This window comes from Hyposmocoma kahamanoa, unplaced genomic scaffold (genome assembly GCF_003589595.1).
Source record: "Hyposmocoma kahamanoa isolate Upper Pololo Valley unplaced genomic scaffold, ASM358959v1 78, whole genome shotgun sequence".
Classification (NCBI taxonomy): Eukaryota; Metazoa; Arthropoda; class Insecta; order Lepidoptera; family Cosmopterigidae; genus Hyposmocoma; species Hyposmocoma kahamanoa.
In genome coordinates this window covers 8200567-8221011 of record NW_020653945.1, presented here as the reverse complement: position 1 = coordinate 8221011, position 20445 = coordinate 8200567, and the positions used below count along the sequence as shown (strand labels likewise).

At 36.8% G+C, this 20445-nt stretch overlaps 1 protein-coding gene across 4 annotated transcripts in view; it reads left to right on the top strand.

The window, feature by feature from the left end:
- The window catches only part of LOC113233073 (CTL-like protein 2), a 30269-nt gene that overhangs the window by 9032 nt on the left and 792 nt on the right, over positions 1-20445 (top strand). Inside the window, exons 1-12 of one of the 4 annotated variants that reach the window (XM_026468047.1) lie at positions 4453-4735; positions 6605-6727; positions 8832-8995; positions 9088-9280; positions 10032-10123; positions 11538-11703; positions 12573-12798; positions 13288-13468; positions 14880-15036; positions 15886-16039; positions 17626-17917; positions 18255-18480. In XM_026468047.1, coding sequence (XP_026323832.1) covers positions 4693-4735; positions 6605-6727; positions 8832-8995; positions 9088-9280; positions 10032-10123; positions 11538-11703; positions 12573-12798; positions 13288-13468; positions 14880-15036; positions 15886-16039; positions 17626-17917; positions 18255-18480 — 2017 coding nt within the window. In that variant the 5' untranslated portion in view covers positions 4453-4692. Of the gene's footprint in view, positions 1-4452; positions 4736-6604; positions 6728-8831; positions 8996-9087; positions 9281-9506; positions 9743-10031; positions 10166-11537; positions 11704-12572; positions 12799-13287; positions 13469-14879; positions 15037-15885; positions 16040-17625; positions 17918-18254; positions 18481-20445 lie in introns of those variants that run through there. The other 3 variants (XM_026468046.1, XM_026468044.1, XM_026468045.1) reach the window with 3 other exon arrangements.

The window sequence follows — 20445 nt, the reverse complement described above, 5'->3', positions numbered from 1 at the left end:
TGTGTGTGTGTGTGTGTGTGTGTGTGTGTGTGTGTGTGTGTGTGTGTAGTAGTAGCTATTTGTGTGATTCCTCACTATTCATTTGGTATTTATTGGTACATAGAGATTAACTAACATGATGTAATGAGAACAATTAGATAAGGTAAATTGCCTGGCGGATTTGTTTTTCAATTATATGATTTGCTCTGTCATAGTTACTTACATATGTATATATAGGTATAGTTTGTTGCTCTTTTTGTAAAATGTTACAGATGTAAATGTGTGTGTTGTGAATTTCAGTAGTTTTAAGTTTTATTTAGGTTTCTGTATGTGTATTTTTATGTATATGTCTATTCACAACAGTGGAGATAAGCTGAAAATCAGTGCGCGTATGCTCTATTCAGTGGGTGCTGAGGCTCGCTCTCCTGACACTGTAACATTAATTGTAAATTTATATATTATTGAATTAGTAATGTTAAATTTTAGTTGTGGTGGCGTGGTGAATAAATCGGTATAAATGTTTTATGGAAAAAACGTACATTAACAAAAGAACAAAAAAAAACCAACCAAATTGAATGAACAGGAACATAAATAAATAAAAAAGAAACTTTTTTTCGTCTCAAATGTTAACAAAATTACATACAGGTTCAGACCTTCTTTTAAGTACGAAAATACTTGAATACAAATATAGAGGTGTGTATGTGTGTGTGTGTGTGTGTGTGTGTGTGTGTGTGTGTGTGTGTGTTTTTATGTGTGGGTGTGAGTGTGTGGGTGTGAGTGTGTGTGTGTTTGTGTGAATAAGTGCCAGTGAGCTGTGTGTGTCGTATATTAAAACCCAGAATACGATGATTAGACTATATTGTGTACACCAATAACGTAAATAAGTAGTAACCTTCATTACAGGAACAAGTTTAATAAACATGAGTGCATTAATTAATTGCAAGAAAATTGTAGAGCGATTGTGATTTCCCCGTGACGAAACAATCGTAGCAAGACAAAGGATTGTCACGGTGGAAAAGTGTTAGTTACAGTCACGTTGATGAAATCCACAAGGGGAAGTGAGTCAGTATAGTACTAATTAGACTTAATTTGACGTATCCAATGCCAGCAAGCGTTCGAGGACGGTGACCTTTTTTCAAATGTCTCCAAACAATTCTAATTCTAACGCTAACGAATACCGAAATAGCGTGCACTTCACATCGATAAAGACAATGAACTTTATATTCAGTGAAGGATGCTAAAGCAAACTACTAAATTGCTATGGCAATTAGACAAGAGTAATTACGTTGAATAATAACAACGTAATTCTAAAACTCTACTAACACGTTTTGGGCTCTATCGGCTGGCGAAAAAAACACCGAATGTGCTATGATTTTACAACATGAGCAGTCATAAAATCGAACAAGGCTTACCCGTGTGGCTTACCCCAAATACTCCCGTGTAACACACATAATAGCGCAATATCATGCGTTTATTTACGTCAACGTGGGCGCAGCGTCCACAGCGACTGCCGACCGCTCATCCGCGGACGTAAATAACAATACCGTCACCATGTCGCTACCATTCCCATCGTGATATTAGGCTATAGACATAAGACAGAAATAGTAATATGAAGAGAATTTGTTAGTAGATATGAAATTCCGTATATGTAAAGTCCTTCTGTCTTTAGTGAATAAGTATAAATTTATCTAGTTGATAACTCAGAGATGAAAGAAAATAACATTACAGACTTCTACTATCGTACGGGTTCTTTTTGCCAACAGGCAAACGACGAACGGTTAGAAGCGGTCGCAGTTTGCTTGTTCTTGTCAACGATGGCGTTTAAGTACTACATCATATTTTTATTATAAACAAAAGGTTTTTGTCTTAAAAGGGTAATGAAAGCAAAGGACGAAAGGGACTAGCTACAATGTCCGTTAGCAAACAAAATTTTTTGGGACACAATTTTGCTAATAGTACAGCTTAACCAAAATTATGACTTAGAATTAAATAAGTATACGCGACGTAATGAGGTCTAACGAATAAGTGTGTGAATCCACGAAATGATGGTCAAAATTGATTTATATTTATTACATACTGTAATTAATGTATTCAACGTTTTGGACCTCTTGTATGTAGTGTTGTAATTATTAGTGTTAGTGTTATACTTGTATTAAGTGTTATACTTAGTACATGTAGATAATTTATCTGAAATTGTAAAAATCAAGGCCTCGAACATAACAAAAACACTGAACAATGCATATAACGACTAACAAGGACAAATTCAAGCCAACTAAAGTAACCTTAAACTATAATATAGTTGCCAAAAAATTTGAACTTGACCCAAGATCCAAAGAGATAAAATGCGGCTAAAGGTTGGACGCCACTTATCAGCACATTTCAGCTCTGCATCCATACTAAACTACTATTTTGTTATAAATGACGTGACCATACGTTCCGTTTTGAGTTGGACAGTCCCGCTTTAAGCCTTCGTGTCCCGCTGTCCCCAAAATACATAAAAGTGTCCCGCTTTCACAAAAACAGAACACAAATGTAACAATAAATTTAATAAAATGGCGCGAAAGTGAAAACTTATAAAGCCAGTCAACCAGACATCGAGCACCAGACTACACAAGAGAAGTTATTTTTTAAAATATTGATTCATTAAACAATTTTAATTCTTTTTATTTTTTTATCATTAAACATTTCGTTACTATCATAAACATGTTTTTTTTAAAAAAACAATAATAAATTTACAGGCGTCCCGCTCTGAGGAAAAAAGTAATGGTCAAGTTAGTTATAAAGTATCATCTGCGTGCTTCAGCATCAAGCTTGCTAACAAAATCCTTAGAACACGCATTTGACATGAACGCGGTGCTGTACGTATAAATGGGGTCTTAACCTAATGTACCAAAACATGTAGCAAGTGACATTTGTAGGATAATAAAGTGTAAAAGATTTAGTTCGCATAATAGAGATAACACCAATGTAAAACGCGCTTTACATTTCGTGAATTGTCGACAACCACGTTAGTCAAGGTGAGTTAGTGCGATCGGTGATGCGACACTGTGCGTTACATTTATTAGTGTCAGCAAAGCACTGAGTTCATCCATATTGCAAGCATTAATAAAAGTAAAATATATGTATAGTCTATGACAACTCTTGCTAAGAGTGTCTAATCAACTTGTTACCACAATTTATGTGTCCGTGACAATTGTGTGATATAATCTAATATCTAATAAACCGTGAACGTGAATATAACCGGTTTGGTGTTGCCCATATTGTATACAAGTTTGTGTAAATTACATAATATTATCACAAATGTCATTTGACAAGCTGTTTGTAATAATATTATATATTACTTAGCCCTCTATGTCTTCTGTTTTGTGTATTTATGCTCCTCTATTTATTATTTTTACCTGTGTGCACAGTGTCACAAATCAAATTGCTAACGATTAGCAAGACCAAAAGATGTTATCGTATATATTGGTGTAACAAGAGCACATCTGCAAAGTCGTGAGAATTATATTAACGAATATAGTAGATAACTTTTATTCGGCTTTATTATTTTAACAGTACAATATGTGAAATCACCCAAAAACTTCCATTGTATATGTAATATACTATATCGGTATATTAGATACTATCACCGAATTCATTCAAAATTTACATAAAAATCACTTTACTCTATGTAATCTTTACTAGTATTATCTATTATGTATAGTATAGATACTTGTAGATACCTCTAGTTACACCCGAAATCTTTAAAATAACTCAATTTGCACAGCGTTATTTGAGAAGGCCTTAAATTGGTTGTTGCCGTTGGCACAGTAAACCAACTAACGTCATAGTTAAATTTATGGTTTTTGCTCCAGTGATATCACCGTATCTGGCAATTTTAATGTATCTATACGAGTATTTGTTGATGGCATGTGGGTAAACATTACTAGGAACTGTAAAATTATGTTTAAAAAAAATTATTTACATGTATAGTTTAAGGCAAGAAGTTACTTGTGATGTTTAAAGTAATTACGGTCTGGTTTTTCTACGCCGAAGTTTTTGCATGAATTTGTCCATTATCCTAAGTAATGACGCATCATCAATTTTATTTGCATTAAGTAAAAAAATTGGAAAAAATCTTAGTTTAAAAAAAAATTGTGAGCTTACACCTTATCTTAATATTTTTGTAAAAGATTTTACCAAGGTTATTTACAATAGTTATTTTCTATTTACAATAGTAATAGGAGAAAAAATAGTTTTCTAATAACTCATAACGAAACCAGTTTAACGATGCAATTAGACTCTTAAAATTTCCACGCTATCGCACTCGCCCTGATTACTTACCTACAATTCTGCATCTGTAACGACCTATTCAATAACCTATTCAATAATAAGTACATTAGTTCACCTACATTTTCCTGCTTCATCTTATCTATGATTGTTACTAGTGCTGTTGTTATCAAGATCTCGTAGGCTATGATTTTCGCTTTTTACTTATGTTTATTTTGGTTCCTCCTCTATATCCCTTATTAAAGTACTAATAAATTTACTAATAAATTTTCGGTCAGATAAACGATGCCTTATCACAAACTATGATAACAAATCTTAGTATCGGATAGTGCTTGACCACGTATGGCTGTAAGACTTTACGAAATATAATCGTGTGCAATATAAACTGAAAATAATGAAGAAAACGAAATTCTACGATTTGAACTATAGTGGCTACCTATAGAAATGGGTTGTTGCGACAATTGCTGCGTTCCTTATGAAGAGTCCAGTAAGTAACTAAAATTATTAGAATGAACAATATTTACATCAGTGTACCTACTTGAAAACAAAACCGACTCATATGACCAAATTATCACACAGGAAATAATTCACACGGAAAGAAGTATAATCGACGTTAATTTCAATTTTAGAAATGTTAAGTGCTTATACCAAATAGGGTTATTTAATCTATATAAAACGTCACAACAACGCTAACCCATGTATGTATAATTGATACGTACATTATCTTGTCAATAGTATAGACACGTTTGTTTGACACTGTTTGACATCTGAAAGAAGTACATTTATTTTTGATTGCTGTAATTTGAACTCAGAGATCGTTTCCAAAGTTTTAAGTAATTTTAATATTTATAATTCGTTTATAATGTATATGCTACTTATGAAGAATGTATTTTTTCTACGCCTGATTTCATTGTTTCAATTGTTCATAATGTCTCCAAATAGAATTGATATGGAAATTATAGAGTCACCATGCATTATTTAAGAGTCAATCCTCAAATGACTTTGGTTGGTTCCGCATAACAGTGAAAGTGTTGAATCAATCGCTTTGAAAAAATATATAGTAAAATTGAGGATATACACTGATTACTATACCGAGTGAAAACACAATTCCTAAAAATTTTCACGATACGAAAGAACACAAACTTACCTCGAAATTGTACAAGAAAACCGCTGTATTCAATAGGCACTTAACATATATATATACACCAATGATTTTTTTAATCAACTGAATTAAATGGAACACGTATATTATACGATATACCTACATTTTTCAAACAGCATTAATGTCTAGGAAATGAAACTATTTTTCCGGATTTAAATGGCGTATATTTGTTTTTTCAAACAAACCGACGTTTCGGGTCCATTACAGGTCACATGGTCACGGTCACTGTAAAGGGCCCGAAAAAACAAATATACGCGATTTAAATCCGGAAAAATAGTTTCATTTCCTATGTGTAACAATCGCGAAAACCTAAGAACTCGATAAGCGTTCGATCCAAGCAAAATGAACCGTATTAGTACGGGAAACATCGGAATTCGAGCTGAGGTGGTATCCACTCTTAACACATTCACCTTGAGCCGGTCAGAAAAAGGTTTTGTCCATGCAACAAGACCGAAAAAGTGGTTGCGGGTTTCGCTACAGTTTTGACCGCCAATGAACTTGAAGCTTTTTTAGCCCGTTTAATGCGATTCTGCATCCATGAGTGTAATCACTCCCTTAAGTACCTATTACAAAATATTCTGAAATAAAAGTAAAATTTCAAGGTACGAAATTGCCCTCGACACAACGTGATCTTGTTTCTTTGTTTATAATGTACGAATCATTTGAATGAATGAATGAATAAAATATTCTTTATTGCACATAGAAGTGTAGTTAAAGAACAATATATTTGCTTGAGTATATAGTAATAGTAAGTTAATGTGCAACAGGCGACCTTATTGCTATGTATCAGCAGTAGAGCTCCTTGTCAAAGAGTTCGTCCAGGAAAAACCGTAATATCAGCATTAATGTGTTCCGATTTTGAAGGGTAAGGAAGCTAGTGAAATTATAGGCACATGGGACTTGTCAACTTAAGACTCAGGTTGATGGGCGCAGCATTGTATCTTTGCGATTTAAAGAGCTGTATCATCAGGCGCATGACTTGTTCATCCCGTCACTTGATGTTAAAAAAAATAGAAAAAAAAACAGCTTAAGTTAATAGTAGTAGTAAGTTAATGTGCAACAGGCGGCCTTATCGCTATGTAGCAATTTTTCCCAGGCAAATTTAGGATAGACATTTGAATAAGAATATCATCTGATTCTGATTGATTCCTTTGACACCAGACTGTTTAAATAAATTTTATTTGTTGGTTGTAGGGGAGCCGTTAAAATACGACCCGCACTTCAACGGGCCCATCCACAATCGTTCCTGCACGGACATAATATGGCTAATAGTGTTCATTCTCTTCCTTGGAGCTTGGGGATACGTGGGATATGTGGGTAAGTTCGAAAATCGAATTTTTTCACGTGCAATACTGAAACATGAAGAACGTGGTAATCTAATAGGTACGAGAACAGTTGTTTTGGGTTAATACTATCATAGAGTTCGTTAAACACTGAGCATGTTTAGTTTTAATAAGAAAAAGACTAATAAGACGCTAGTACTCACGTAAGGTTCATTATTCAATGTGAGGTAGATGAAATGGTAGAAAAATTCAATAAAATAATTAAATAATTAGTGTGATAACTGTAACTACGAATAAAGAACTTTTTTATTTATTAAGATGGTTTACATTGGACTGGACTTTATTTCAGACAGTGTGCGTTTTTTCAGTGTATTTTTCACAAATAATTTAAAGTTTTCCAAATTTTAGAAAATTATTTTTCCTAAAATTCTCTTGAAGTGTCTTTCATTATTTTTCCCCTGAAGTCTTTAATTGAGTAGTCGAAGGTTCAAATCCCTGTTAACTAGCTAACTAGTGGAGTAATTTCACAAAAAACAATTGAATATCAGTTCAATAAAAATTTAAAATACTTTGAATAGCGACATCTCTCGCCAGGGCCGGTAGCTTTAAAGGTATCTAACTGGGTGATAAAACTTTCATAGATTTCTCATCGATGGCGCTACGACTAAAAAGTCGTTGAAAAACCCAAATACAAAGACACGACAACAAGCACTTAGCAAAATTCGTGAGGTCCGCTGGTTCGTTCCGTGGGTTAGTTGGTATAGCGTCTGGCACGGTATGCTAGAAGACGTCGGTTCGAATCCAGCCGGATCGAAAGAATTTTTTCTGAGTGTTCGATCTTTGTATTAATAATTACATACACATATGTTCGCCAATCGTGGTGAAAGGATTTGCCAAGTGGCGTAGAGTACTTGCCGATTGTTGAAATCCAAAAACTCGCACGACGCATCGAAAGAATTTGCGAATTGCTCCACATCGCGCATTCCTGCGGTGTAAATCCTCTTTGTGTTTGTTTTCCTATACTTCCTTATCAATAACAACAGTGCAACACTCTATATACGATCCATGTCGCTACCTATTTAAAAAATACGTTCTGTACGATTGATGATCGTCGAAAGAATGGTTACCCGAACCGTGGCAGCAATTCGCGTCGCCCCGATTCGCTGTTATGTGTTTCGACCCTCACTAGGAATACGATTCGTACGTTATTGCGGGAGGCTCTTTTCATGCACCCCATCGTCTCGCTAACGGTGAAGAGAAAATCCTAATGAAACTACTTCGAAGAAGTTCACATTCACTAGAAAATGTCTGAAGTCAGCAACCCACATTGGACAAGCTCGGCAAGCTGTGGCGTACAAAGGAAAGTCGTGCCAATGGAACGTATAATGAATGTACGATGATGATGAGGAACACCAGTCCTCTTCAGCATTGACATTCAATACCGAAAATATCAAATGACAATGGTGGTTTATTAAAATTTTCGCCACTCTTTAACATAACTTGCCGAAGGGAACCGAACGTAATACAACGAATCTGTGAAACTGATATACCTATTAATAAAAGCAGTATTTTGGTTTATCTGTCTGGATTTAATTAAGTGTTTTCTTGAGGTACCCATAGTTTTTTAATGGGGCTGACATGTTCAATAATGATCAAATAAATATTTAAAAAAAACACACATTTGGCGTTTATATTGCAAGCATATTTTCGTCACTTCTCGGAATACTTACTAATTTAAAATATACCAGCATTTGCTACTTTAGTGTCTAGACTTGAAATGTTAATCGATATGTTGGCGCCGGGCAGTGTTCTGCGTTTAAATTTCACGGTGATTTGACCTTTATGTTATTGTACTAGATATATAGGTAAAGTTGGCATTATGGTTGTCACGAAATAACAACAAATATTTATTGTTTATAATATGTATTTGTGTTGGGTTTTACTCTTAGACTTTCACTCTATTTCAGTTACAAGTTTGAAATTGACCATAGGTACAATAAACTTTACGAAATGCTTATAATAGTACATACATGGTATAAGTATTTACTACTACCTATATTTAGGTTTTCCTATGAGTTACTCCATGTAAGCAAATGTACATTTTATACCAACGGTATAAGGTGACTTCTTCATTGCAGGTATGACTCAGGGCAGTGTAAAGAAAATACTTGCGCCAGTCGATTCAAACGGAAAACGTTGCGGACTTGACTCTAACGTCGAACACAAACCGTATTTAGTCTTCTTCGATATATCAAAATGTCTGTCACCCGGGACACCTATAACTGGTTGTCCTACCCAACAGGCAAGTATTAAGTATAAAACGAATTTTCACACGTTGTAGAACATAAAATATTCATATTATAAATTACTTATTAATACTGTATCTCTTTACAGGTATGCGTAAAAAAATGTCCATCGAAAACTCACGTATTTAACGTGGAAATTACAAACACAGCCTCTCTCGACGCCTTAAGGTCGGAAATCATCTGCACTGACGACATCAATGTCCAGAAAATGACACTGAAGGAAGCCAAACATAATATGAATATAGGGAAATGTACATCTTACGTCTTAAAAAGTCAGCCAGGTAATATCCAAGTATATTTTTAATTAGTGACTTTATAGATTCATGTCAGTATTAAAAGTTTCGCCGGTTGTCAAAAACTTAATAACTTTTGAAGCCACTAATCAACCTTTAGCTTTTTTTGTATAATTGTGTTACGATGTGTGCCATGTGGCGTGATGAAGTTCCCTGGAAACTATACTCACCACTGCATGTTTGAGAGTGAATTACACTGATAACCACGTCGTAGTGTTGTTCCGTTGCATCGGGGACCTGTCCACTCTACCGTGCAATAAGGAGTCGCCAAAGCCCGACTCTCCATGGGCACAAACTGAGAAGGACAACCAGATCTGCTTCCGAAACGCTAAAGAGACTACGGAGACTTTGCTGAACAGAGCTACAGCTTTGGATTCCTATGTCGGCTGGATATCAGCAAGTTGGGTGACGTACTTCACTAGAGGCGCCAACGAACGCGACACACACATAGTAGGTAGCCGTTAAGCGCGTAAGCATGTTTCCCGTACAGCAGTAAAACTCGTTTTCTCGTATTAACCCTGTAAGCACTTGCTACTTATCGTCTACGTTCGACATAATCGCCTCTATCTGAAACCTCTACATAAATATGTAGTATAACCCTGCACCTGAATGTCTAATTTCTCTATAAGTAAACCTGTTCACTTGTACTGCATGTAATAATGATGTATACCAATAGCATAGATACACTGTATTGTCTTCATTATACTAACGGTCGTTGTGCATGTCCATATCGGAGCAGTCTTGGGGAGGTGCTTTGTGGACTTCAATGAGTTCGAGGAGTACTTGCATATGAATAACATACCGCTGCCGGTCGGACTCGATGGATCACAGGTGTTGGAAGAACTTACTTCATTATTCACACGTGCTGATCAGGTAGAGTCATTAAGTACTTTTATAAATAATGACGCACTAAAATTGTTCTGTGTGAATTGCGGCAACATAATTTCGTGGTAAGACGCATGACATATTAAATATTTGTTCCATGCCATAACTAGTCAACATTGATATGAATTATGTAGTCTATTCGTTTCAATAACAAAAGATTTGATAGATAATCATAGAATACTTATACATACACTTTTAGTCGTAGTAGGTAATTATTTGAATCTAAATATTGTAGACCTATTTATATAACATGATTTTAACAAGATATTAACAACTACGTTACCATCGGTTAAATTCTTAAGCCTCGTAACCGCCATTGATGTGAACTTTTCAGTAGGCATAAAAACAGAATTACTAAATTTTTTTTATAATATCAAGTGACGGGACGAGCTTTAAATCGCAAAGATCTGAGGGGCACTGCTACTGCGCCCGTCACCCTGAGACATAAGTTGTCAAGTTCCCTATGTCTGTAATTTCACCAGCACCCTTACCCTTCAAAACCGGAACGCAGTAATGCTGACATTACTGCTTGGCGGCAGAAATAGGTAAGGTGGCAGTACTTCCCTGGACACCCTGGAACTCTTTCACAAGGAACTCTACTGCCCTTCAAGATATAAGAATAAGACAATTTATGATTATACGTTTACTTTGTACCTAAAAAGGCTCCATATATTATATTTTAAGCTTTAATTGCCGGATAATGTGCTTGAACAGTGACACACATTCCGTCCAAAAACGGAGTTACGCTGTTTTCAAATTTAGTTGCCGACACATATGTTTTCATTTCTGATTCAATTCTTTATTAAGCGTTTACTATGAATTTGAAAAGCATGAGGTTTCTGAATCTTCACACCAACATAACACGAATGATTTGAAAACACTTAAGACTTGTATACACAACACGCATGACTCAAGGGGGAAAGATAAAAGCTTTGTGTTCTAAAATAGCATGCCATATATTATCCTTTGTTTAGCATTATCAATTAAAAGTACTTGCGGTGGCCTTAACAGCGGTTACGGATGCAATAACGATGCTATCGCTAATTATCTACCTTAACACACACGCTCGATTTAAGCAGCGATACAAACAATCTAGATGCAAACGCAATGCACGTTTTTAATTTATTAAATTTATTAATTTATTTCACTTTTAAATTTAAATAAACAAAACAAGACAATGTGCATAAACTTATACAGATTTTTCGCAACATAAGCACATAAGTATTGATGCAATCGCGCGTTTGTATCGCTGCTAAAAGTAGCCATGTGCAACCGCTCTAATAGTTTAAATAATCATATAGATGGACCAACTGCACAACTGGTATACCAGTTAATAGTTTCGTTTATTCCATTTGAGCAGCTATCAGCCCAAATAGTCCAGGACCTGGTGCAATCCCGCTGGTACATGTTAGGAGCTTTGGTGGTCGTGGTAATCATCTGTTTCATCTACATATTGCTGCTACGATGGGTGGTCGCACCTGTGGTCTGGACGTCTATCGTGGGGCTCTTTGCTCTGCTTGGATTCTGTAAGTTGTTTTTCTTTCGTGGTAACTTGGTAGTATAGCTTAAACCGTATTTATTTTATAAAAAAATCTCAATTCAGAAAATTTGTGGGATTGCGTAATCCGCAGCAATTGACATTTGTACCACGTCACCGCTTTCTAATAGTGGATCTGATGGCGCATTTACACCGGGTCGTGTAAGACACTTCGCCTTGCCGAAGGCGACGCACCCAGTCTCTTCGGTCGACTTCGGCTTCAAACTATGGGTCGTCAGACGACTCACTATTTACACCGCGTAGCTTACCGCCTCCGCCCGGCAAGCCAAGGTCGCCTGACGACTTGATGCAAATGCACCATGATGCTATACACTAAATTGATAACTATTTCGTCGTGAAATTACGAAAATACGTTTCTATGACATGTTGAGACAATCAAGAGAGCCAAATACTTACTGGCAACAGTATTATTTCTGTTTAGTAAATTTAGATTTAATTTTGTTAGAATTATGCTTATAATTCTTAAATTATGAATATCACCACACTTATCGTCACGAATTAAGCCGGCCGGTCAGAAAAAGCTTCATCTATGAGTCTCATGGGAGACTCCGACATATTAAATAAAATAACGGATAACTCACGTAATTGAAGTCGAATTTTTGCTCGGCGTGTTTCGAACCAGTTCGTGGTCCTTAATCATGAGACTCCGCGGCGGTAACTCGACGGAAACAATTTCAGAAGGCGTTATCCGTTATTATACTCAATATGTTAGCTGTAGACGTTATTCGTGACGGCGGTCTTCGCAACGTTTTTTAAAACTTAATGCATGAACATAAAGCTAAAGGTAGTGGTGACTACCTCATGGTTCAAATTTTTAAAATATATGAAATCTTTCAGCGTTATACTTGGTATACAAGAACTATGAATACTACCGCGCCCATCCTGTAAGTTTACAACAGACAACCAACCTCAAAGGTTATGCGGAGTCCTGGCTAACCAAAGCGAGTACCTGGATGGTGATACTTATTATTCTGGCCATCGTCACGTTGCTGCTATTGTTAATAATCATCTTTCTACGAAGTAGAATCGTCGTTGCCATAGCACTCATAAGAGAGGGAAGCAAGTAAGTATTAAACTCTTCCATTGTTCTTTTATCTCGACGGGATATGAGAGCTAGGTTGAGATTTATAAAACGAACTTTGACTTCGACTACGCAAAAAGAAATTAAATCATACTTTGAGTTTACTTCGTAATATCTTCAACATTGGCAAAGTTCGTTTTCTAAATACGAGAAACTTGCTTAGATGAGCACATTTGCTACAATAAAATTTATATTTGCTTACGGACCTACTTTACCGAGGGATGTGTGATTGAGAAATCTCACCAAACATCTTGTCATGGTTGACTTAGAAGAAATTAAGACGTAATTAGAAGAAATAGACAGTACTTTTATGTATTAGAATGCAACTATTCGAAAATCTACCGACAATCGGTACGTTGCTGCAGTAGTTGGTAAATCTTTTGCAAAGGACAATCATAATTGACAGAGCTCATATTTCTATCATGGATAGTCGTTCAGTAAACGTAATACACGATCTCTTTCTGTTTCCAGAGCCGTCACTGCTATAAAATCCACGGTAATCTTCCCCATATTTCCATGGCTCGTACAATGCGCAGTAATTGCATACGGCGTCGTGGTACTGATGTACTTGCTGTCTATTGGAAAACCAGTCTTCAGTGTCGTGAATCTCGAGAGCGACCCTGACTGTGATTGTAATGGGCATTACACAAAAGTAAGTTCAAACAATACGTTTTATCTGCTTAAGCTATCAGCTAATACGGCAACAGAACTCTAAAGATATGATATGAAGGACTCTAAGCCTGCTGCCAGACGGACTGCACGTGGAAGTTGATGTAATTAAAAACGTACATGGACTTATCCATGGATCTTGGTCCATCGTATGAGTCATGGGTGCGTTAAAATCTTTTTCTGAATTCTACTTTTCAATTATTTATTTCCTTATCAGGTCGTTTTTTTTACTGTTAGATACTTCGTAAAATACTGACTGTGGTCTCTTTTCTTACTAATTCAACAAAGTTATGTTAAGTTAAGTTATGATCACCAAGTTTAAAATTAAGTGCCAATGAGTAAAAGTGTTTAAACTATTTGTTTGCACTATACAGATGGCACGTGCGTCACCGAGACGGCTCACTCTTTTGTTTATTCTAAAGATGAACCGATAAGACGAGCAAATAATATTTCACCAACTATATACAAAACTCGCTGAGCGTATTCCAAAAATACGTATTTTAAAACACGCACAATCTTCAACCTTCAGCGCTCGATCCGGCAAACAAGGCGTATTTGCAGGACGCGGCTCACGCCCGCTTAACTCGTCTCGAGTAGGGCACTCAAGGGGAGTTGCTAATAGCTATTGCTTTGAGCGTCTACATTTGTTGCGTAACTGTATGGTTTGTAAAACTATGCACGAACTACGACTGACCAGCTCGCATGACCCGTGAGGCAGTGACGACGGAGACGAGTTCGACAAGACCGCGACGCGAATGCGATCCGAATCGTAGGCAAGCAAGCGAACACGTATTTCATTACAGAATATTACAAAGCTCTTCTGATAGTTTTAGAAGGATATAATATGTATTTTAACATAAAATAATATATGTGTATTGCGACTTGCATCTTTAAAACACCCACTGAAAGTTGTTTTAAAACTGCTTACGTGTTATTCGAAATATTCGAATGATGCGATACGTGGCCACTGCAAAATCCGAAGAGCAAATTTAACGGATATTCGAATAAAACGAATATTCGGATTTTCGAATTGCAAGCCCTAATTGCGAGTCCGAATAGGCTGCCACAGGCGAGCACGGCCGCGCTCGGGCCGGGCGTCCTTCTTCCCACGGCGCGTTTGTGCGAAACGCGCGGCGCGGGCCGCGAAACGGGCCATAGGCCGTGAGAAACCACCTCTAACGGCTCGAAACGGTGGTTTGTTTGAAAAAAACGGAATAAAATGTTTCATTCCTTAATCTCTAGCATTTCAACTTAGAGGACACCCGTGGTCAGCGGATTATCATAAATATCGACTCACCGTTATAACCTGAGGACGGACAACAAAACTTATCTACACTTAAGTTCTAAACATTACTTTAGGATGATTTTCTTTACCACAAGATTAATATTTCCAGGACCAGGAAGCATGCGACCCGGTCACGTTTTCGACATACTGCCACGACAGGACCGCCTCGAGTGGGATACCGGGATTTGCAGTGGCCCCCTGCCGCAACGCCACTTGCCACTTCGCCGGCCTCGAAAATGAGAATATGCTCGTATATCTTTATCACTGTAAGTTATATTTGTCACAGCATCATTGATGTAACAATAAGGAACAGTAAGTCCATCAATGGAACAGGTAACTAGTAAGTCATTGTACGTTTTTTTTTGTTGTTTGTTAGGTATTATTGATACAAAGATCGTACAAACACTAAGAAAAATTCCATTAATCCGGCTGAACTAAAACTAGCTACTACTACCGGGGCTAACGCTCTCCCAACTGAGCTATGAAACGAGTCAGCAGACTTACGAATTTCTTTATGTGCGTATTGCGATATTCGTTTTTTTGTTTTAACAACTTTTTTGCCATAGCACCACCTGGAAGAAATCTATTAAAGTTTTTCGTCACTCTGCTAAAGTCAGCTAGGTATCATTACAGCTACCAGCGGCTGACTAGAGATGTCGCTTTGTTAATTGAAATATTTTATTTTATTGAATATCATGTTTTTTTAACCGACTTCAAAAAAAGGAGAAGGTTCCAATTCCACTATGATTTTTTTTGTTACGCGATAACCGATTTTGACGATTCTTTTTTGTTGGATCTTTCCAACAAAAAAAATAATCATCAAAATCGGGCACCTCAGGATCGGTCCCATTTAAATTTAAAGAAAATGTTCCACCTCTAAGGGTGGCAAACGAGGGCATGAATCCCGTTACGCGCACTTTTCGGTAACCGATTTCAATAAAACTTCGCAAATAGATGAAATTCCACGAACTTTTGAGGTCGGTTTTTTATTATTGCCATGATATTCATATACTTTTGAAAACACTTCACTAGGTTGTTGTTATTATTGATACACATGAACACTTCCTCACTCTATATTTTTCGAAGGAATTGATTGTAGAAACTGAATTTTTCAGTTATAAATCTCCTTGGATTCTTCTGGACGATGTTTTTCATCAGCGGCGTGGCAGACATGATGCTTGCAAGTACCTTTTCCACTTGGTACTGGACTTTCCATAAGCGAGACTTACCTTTCTTCACTCTGACTTCTGGTATTTATAGAACACTTCGGTAAGTAGTAAAAAGTAATCATATAAGAGAGTTACCACACTTTCTAATGCTGGATCGGTTTGAGCCGATTAGAAGAAGCTTTACGTACATTCAATAACTGCGAAAAAGACGTTATGCGTTTCGATTGCGACTCGGACACGAAACGCACAGTATCTGTCTCACTTTTATTACATGGACAAAAAGCCTTTTCTGAGCGGCACAATGAGATTCCGCGTTTTTACATTTGTTTATAATATCAAGTGACGGGACGAACAAGTCGTGCGCCTGATGGTAAGCTACACGCCTATCCATAACAGTTACAGTGCCATTCAGAGCCTTAAATCGCAAAGATCTGAGGGGCACCGCCACTGCACCCGTCGCCCTGAGACATACGTTGACAAGTCCCATGTACCGTAATTTCACCAGCATCCTTATCCTTCAAAACCGGAACACCGTAATGCCTGACATTACTGCTTGGCGGCAGAAATAGTTAAGGTGGCAGTACTACTCTGAACGAACTCTTTCACAAGGAGCTCTACTGCAACTAAAATTAACTTCCTAATGCGTTAAGTATTCTATTTCTTGTCAAAGGCTGAAAGCGGGTTGGTAGTTCTAAAATATGTTGCATCAATTTAATTTTTCGTATGTAAAACTCGTAATTTTTCGTATGTAATTTTAGATATGTCTTCATAGGTATTATTTTATTTATTTATTTTTTATTTATAGCGCAATAAGAAACATCAGACACAAACAATTATAGAAAAAAACACTTAAAAATTAATACAGGCATGTCTGTGCCCAATTATAACAGTCTTCAACATTTAAAAGTATACACGGACGCTAAATTTATTATTATTATTATTATTATTATTATAGAAAAATAATAATAAAAAGAGTATATTATTTACCTTAGAACAAAAGTAGTGGCCTCTTAAAAATAGAGACACAGCAGTTGAAAATATTGCAATCAGACATACTTCGTTATAATACCCACACATCCTATAGGGGTTTATTTTGAGGGTACCTGAGGGCTATTTTGTTAAATATTTTTTTTATGTAAGGGGTATAGTGAATAATCATTTAGTGAAAAATATATATTAATATATATAATATTATTGTACCAGGCAACCACACCAATTACTTGATCTCAAATGAGTAAATTCCCTGTACTACGATTAGACTAGATTCAGTAGCAGTTTAAGCTCCTTATGAAAGAGTTCGTCCAAGGAGGTACTGCCTCCTTGTCTATGTCTGCCGCTAAGCAATAATGTGAACATTATTACTGTGTTCCGGTTACGTTTCGGTGCTAGTGAAATTACAAGCACATGGGACTTGTCAATGTCCCAGGCGCAGTAACTATGCCCCTCAGATCTTTGCCATTTAAAGCTCTGAGCGGCACTGCAACTGTTATGGACAGGCAAGCTAGCTTATCAGGCACACGAATTGTTCGTCCTGTCACTTGATATTATAAAAATAAATTAGAAAGTATATTTCCCAAAATAGGTCTATCGGAAATCAAACCCGGGAACTTCCTATCCGACGCCGGCGCCCACAATGCCAACCGTGGTGTAGACACTTTTTGATGAGTTATGATTTCTTCTTTTCAGTTATCATTTGGGTACAGTCGCTTTCGGAGCACTTATCATTGCAATTGTGCGAGTTATTCGCGTCATCTTAGAGTACATCGACCACAAGTTGAAGAAGTTCGACAATCCCTTCACACGATGCGTGATGTGCTTCTGCAAATGCTGCTTCTGGTGTCTCGAAGGTTTCCTCAAGTTTATTAATAAGAACGCCTACATTATGTGCGCCGTTCATGGAAAGAGTTTCTGTACCAGCGCTAGAGACGCCTTCTCTTTGCTCATGAGGAATATTGTCAGGGTTGTCGTCCTAGATAAGGTAAGAGTTCTTTTGCGTTGATTCCTCAGATATCTAACTATTAATTTAACGACCTCGATAGCCCAACGGTTTATACCGTGGGCGCTAGACAAGGACGTGCTGGGTTCGATTCTCGGTAAGACCAATTTGGGAAATGAAGTTTTGTAAATTATTTGGTCTCTGGTCTGAGTGTTCTGGGAGTGAATTCCGTTGCTCTGGTACTCATAGTACAGGGAATTCTGTAGTTTGAGATCCCGCAATTGGTGTAGTTGTCTTGCACATTGCATCATTAACAATTTATGAGATAACTTTTAATACAATTTATAGTCAAATTTATTCACCATTTGATTGTATCCAGGTGATGGACTTCATCTTCTTCCTATCAAAATTGCTGATTTCAATCGGCATAGGCTTCGCCGTGTACTACCTTCTGCAATGGAACTATGTGTACGAGGTGACAAAGGGCGAGCGCTTGCACTACAGCTACGTGCCAGCTGTAATCCTTAGTATCGCTACGTATCTTGTGTGCACCATATTCTTCAACGTGTACGCTATGGCTGTTGATACGTTGTTTCTTTGCTTTTGTAAGTATTGAATCTACTTTGATTAAGATAGAGGTATTTCAAAGCGAGCCTAGATTTTAGGTTAAGTGTTGGAGGGTCGCATCTCGCGTCCCGCAATCGCAAAAATTGATATGAATAAAATAAGAACAGACGGAGAAAATTTGACACGGATCCGACGTCGACAAACGCCATTGATAACGGGGCAGCGTGCGGCGCGGCGGCGTGTCGTTAAATCGCAGGCCAATTCGACGTAGTTAAACAAAAAGTTTTTAGTAGCAGTAGATCTCCTTGTGAAGTCCGTCTAGGATAGTACTGCCACCTTACCTATTTCTGTCGCCAAGCAGTAATGTCAGCATTACTGTGTTCCGGTTTTGAAGGGTAAGGGTGCTGGTGAAATTACTGGCACATGGGACTTGTCAACTTTTGTCTCAAGGTGACGGGCGCAGTGTCAGTGCCCCTCAGATCTTTGCGATTTAAAACTCTGAGTTGCACTGCAACTGTTATGGACAGGCGTGTAGCTTACCGTCAAGCGCACGACTTGTTCGCCCCGTCACTTGATATTATAAAAAAAAGTATCCAATGCACATCCAGCCACTTTCTTCGCAGTTTAAAAAAGTTTCTCACTCTTGTTTTATTTTCAAAACGTTTAATGTCATGTAACTCCAGACATATTTATTTATGTTCATATGTTGGATTTTTTTTGCTGATCTAAAAGGATAGACTTTAGGAACCGTTTGGTTACATATGACTCATTTTTTGATAATTTTGTGGATTGGACCCTTTTTGCTTAACTACATCTAAATAGCAAATTTTGGGATAAATGTGAATTGAATAACTATAGGGTTTCAGTTGAAAACCAAAGTTAGCAGCTTCTCAGTGGTAGGTACTTAAAAGAAATACCTCCATAAAAATTATGTACGTACAAAGTTAGATATTTTATTCTTAAATAATTCGTTTTAGACTTTTATTTTAGCCTATTTTCAGGATTTTATATGATGTATAAAGTACATTCTATCGTGTAACAAATTAGCACATTTTTAGACAATGTCCTTAGGTGCATCATACATTTTTCTAAGACGTTATTTAATAGTAAATACCTAAACCATTTCATCTAGCAGAACAGTTTTTCCCGCTTCTCCTCCGGTGACTCGCCGGATTTCCATAAAAAACATTCAAATGGGCCTTTTATAGTTTACACTGTTTACTTAGTGTTCTTATATCACAAGATCTTTGCACTGATTATGATACGAGCAATTAAACAAAAACTTTTATGCCCCTAAAAAAGGTAGGTAATTACTTCGCTACTACACGAACAGTGAAGTTTGAATTGTGCTAATTAGCTGCGTTTGTATTGAATATTTTTTATGCCCTTGATTTTCCAATCGCATAAAATTAATATTATACCTATAACACAAACGCAACTATAATCTAACGATGCCTTACTTTCTCAAACTCGTAAAGAGTAATTATTCGGGAGATGGCAAAATTTTCAATTTATTTTAAATTTCTTATCAAGGGATTGGATGTATTACTTTAAAGAAGGTAAAAGCCAGTGTGTGAATATGAAGAAAATATGATGTAAAATCAGCATGCAAAATTTGTATATATCTGCAATACATTTCTTGCATTTCAGAGACTTACGATAGGTACGACTTTGCGAAAGTAAGCCGATGCCCTCTCACAACTGCGCATAGCATAGTCTTGTTTGTAAAATACTAACAATCTTGCAAAACAACAACTTTTGTTCAATGTCTTTTTACAAAACATAATAAATTTACCAAAAATAAACATTCAATATTGCTAAACTCTTTAGACTATGGCTGCTAATCGATCGACTGCATGTTTGCAGTTAATGCGTGAAGTCGTGCAGTTAATCCGAGACCCCGACTGCATGAAGTTGATAACAATTTCACGCATTAACTACATGTAGTCGAAACCCACTTGTAAGTTGTAGTCAATCGCAGCCTATGAGTTAAGGTTTCCCTC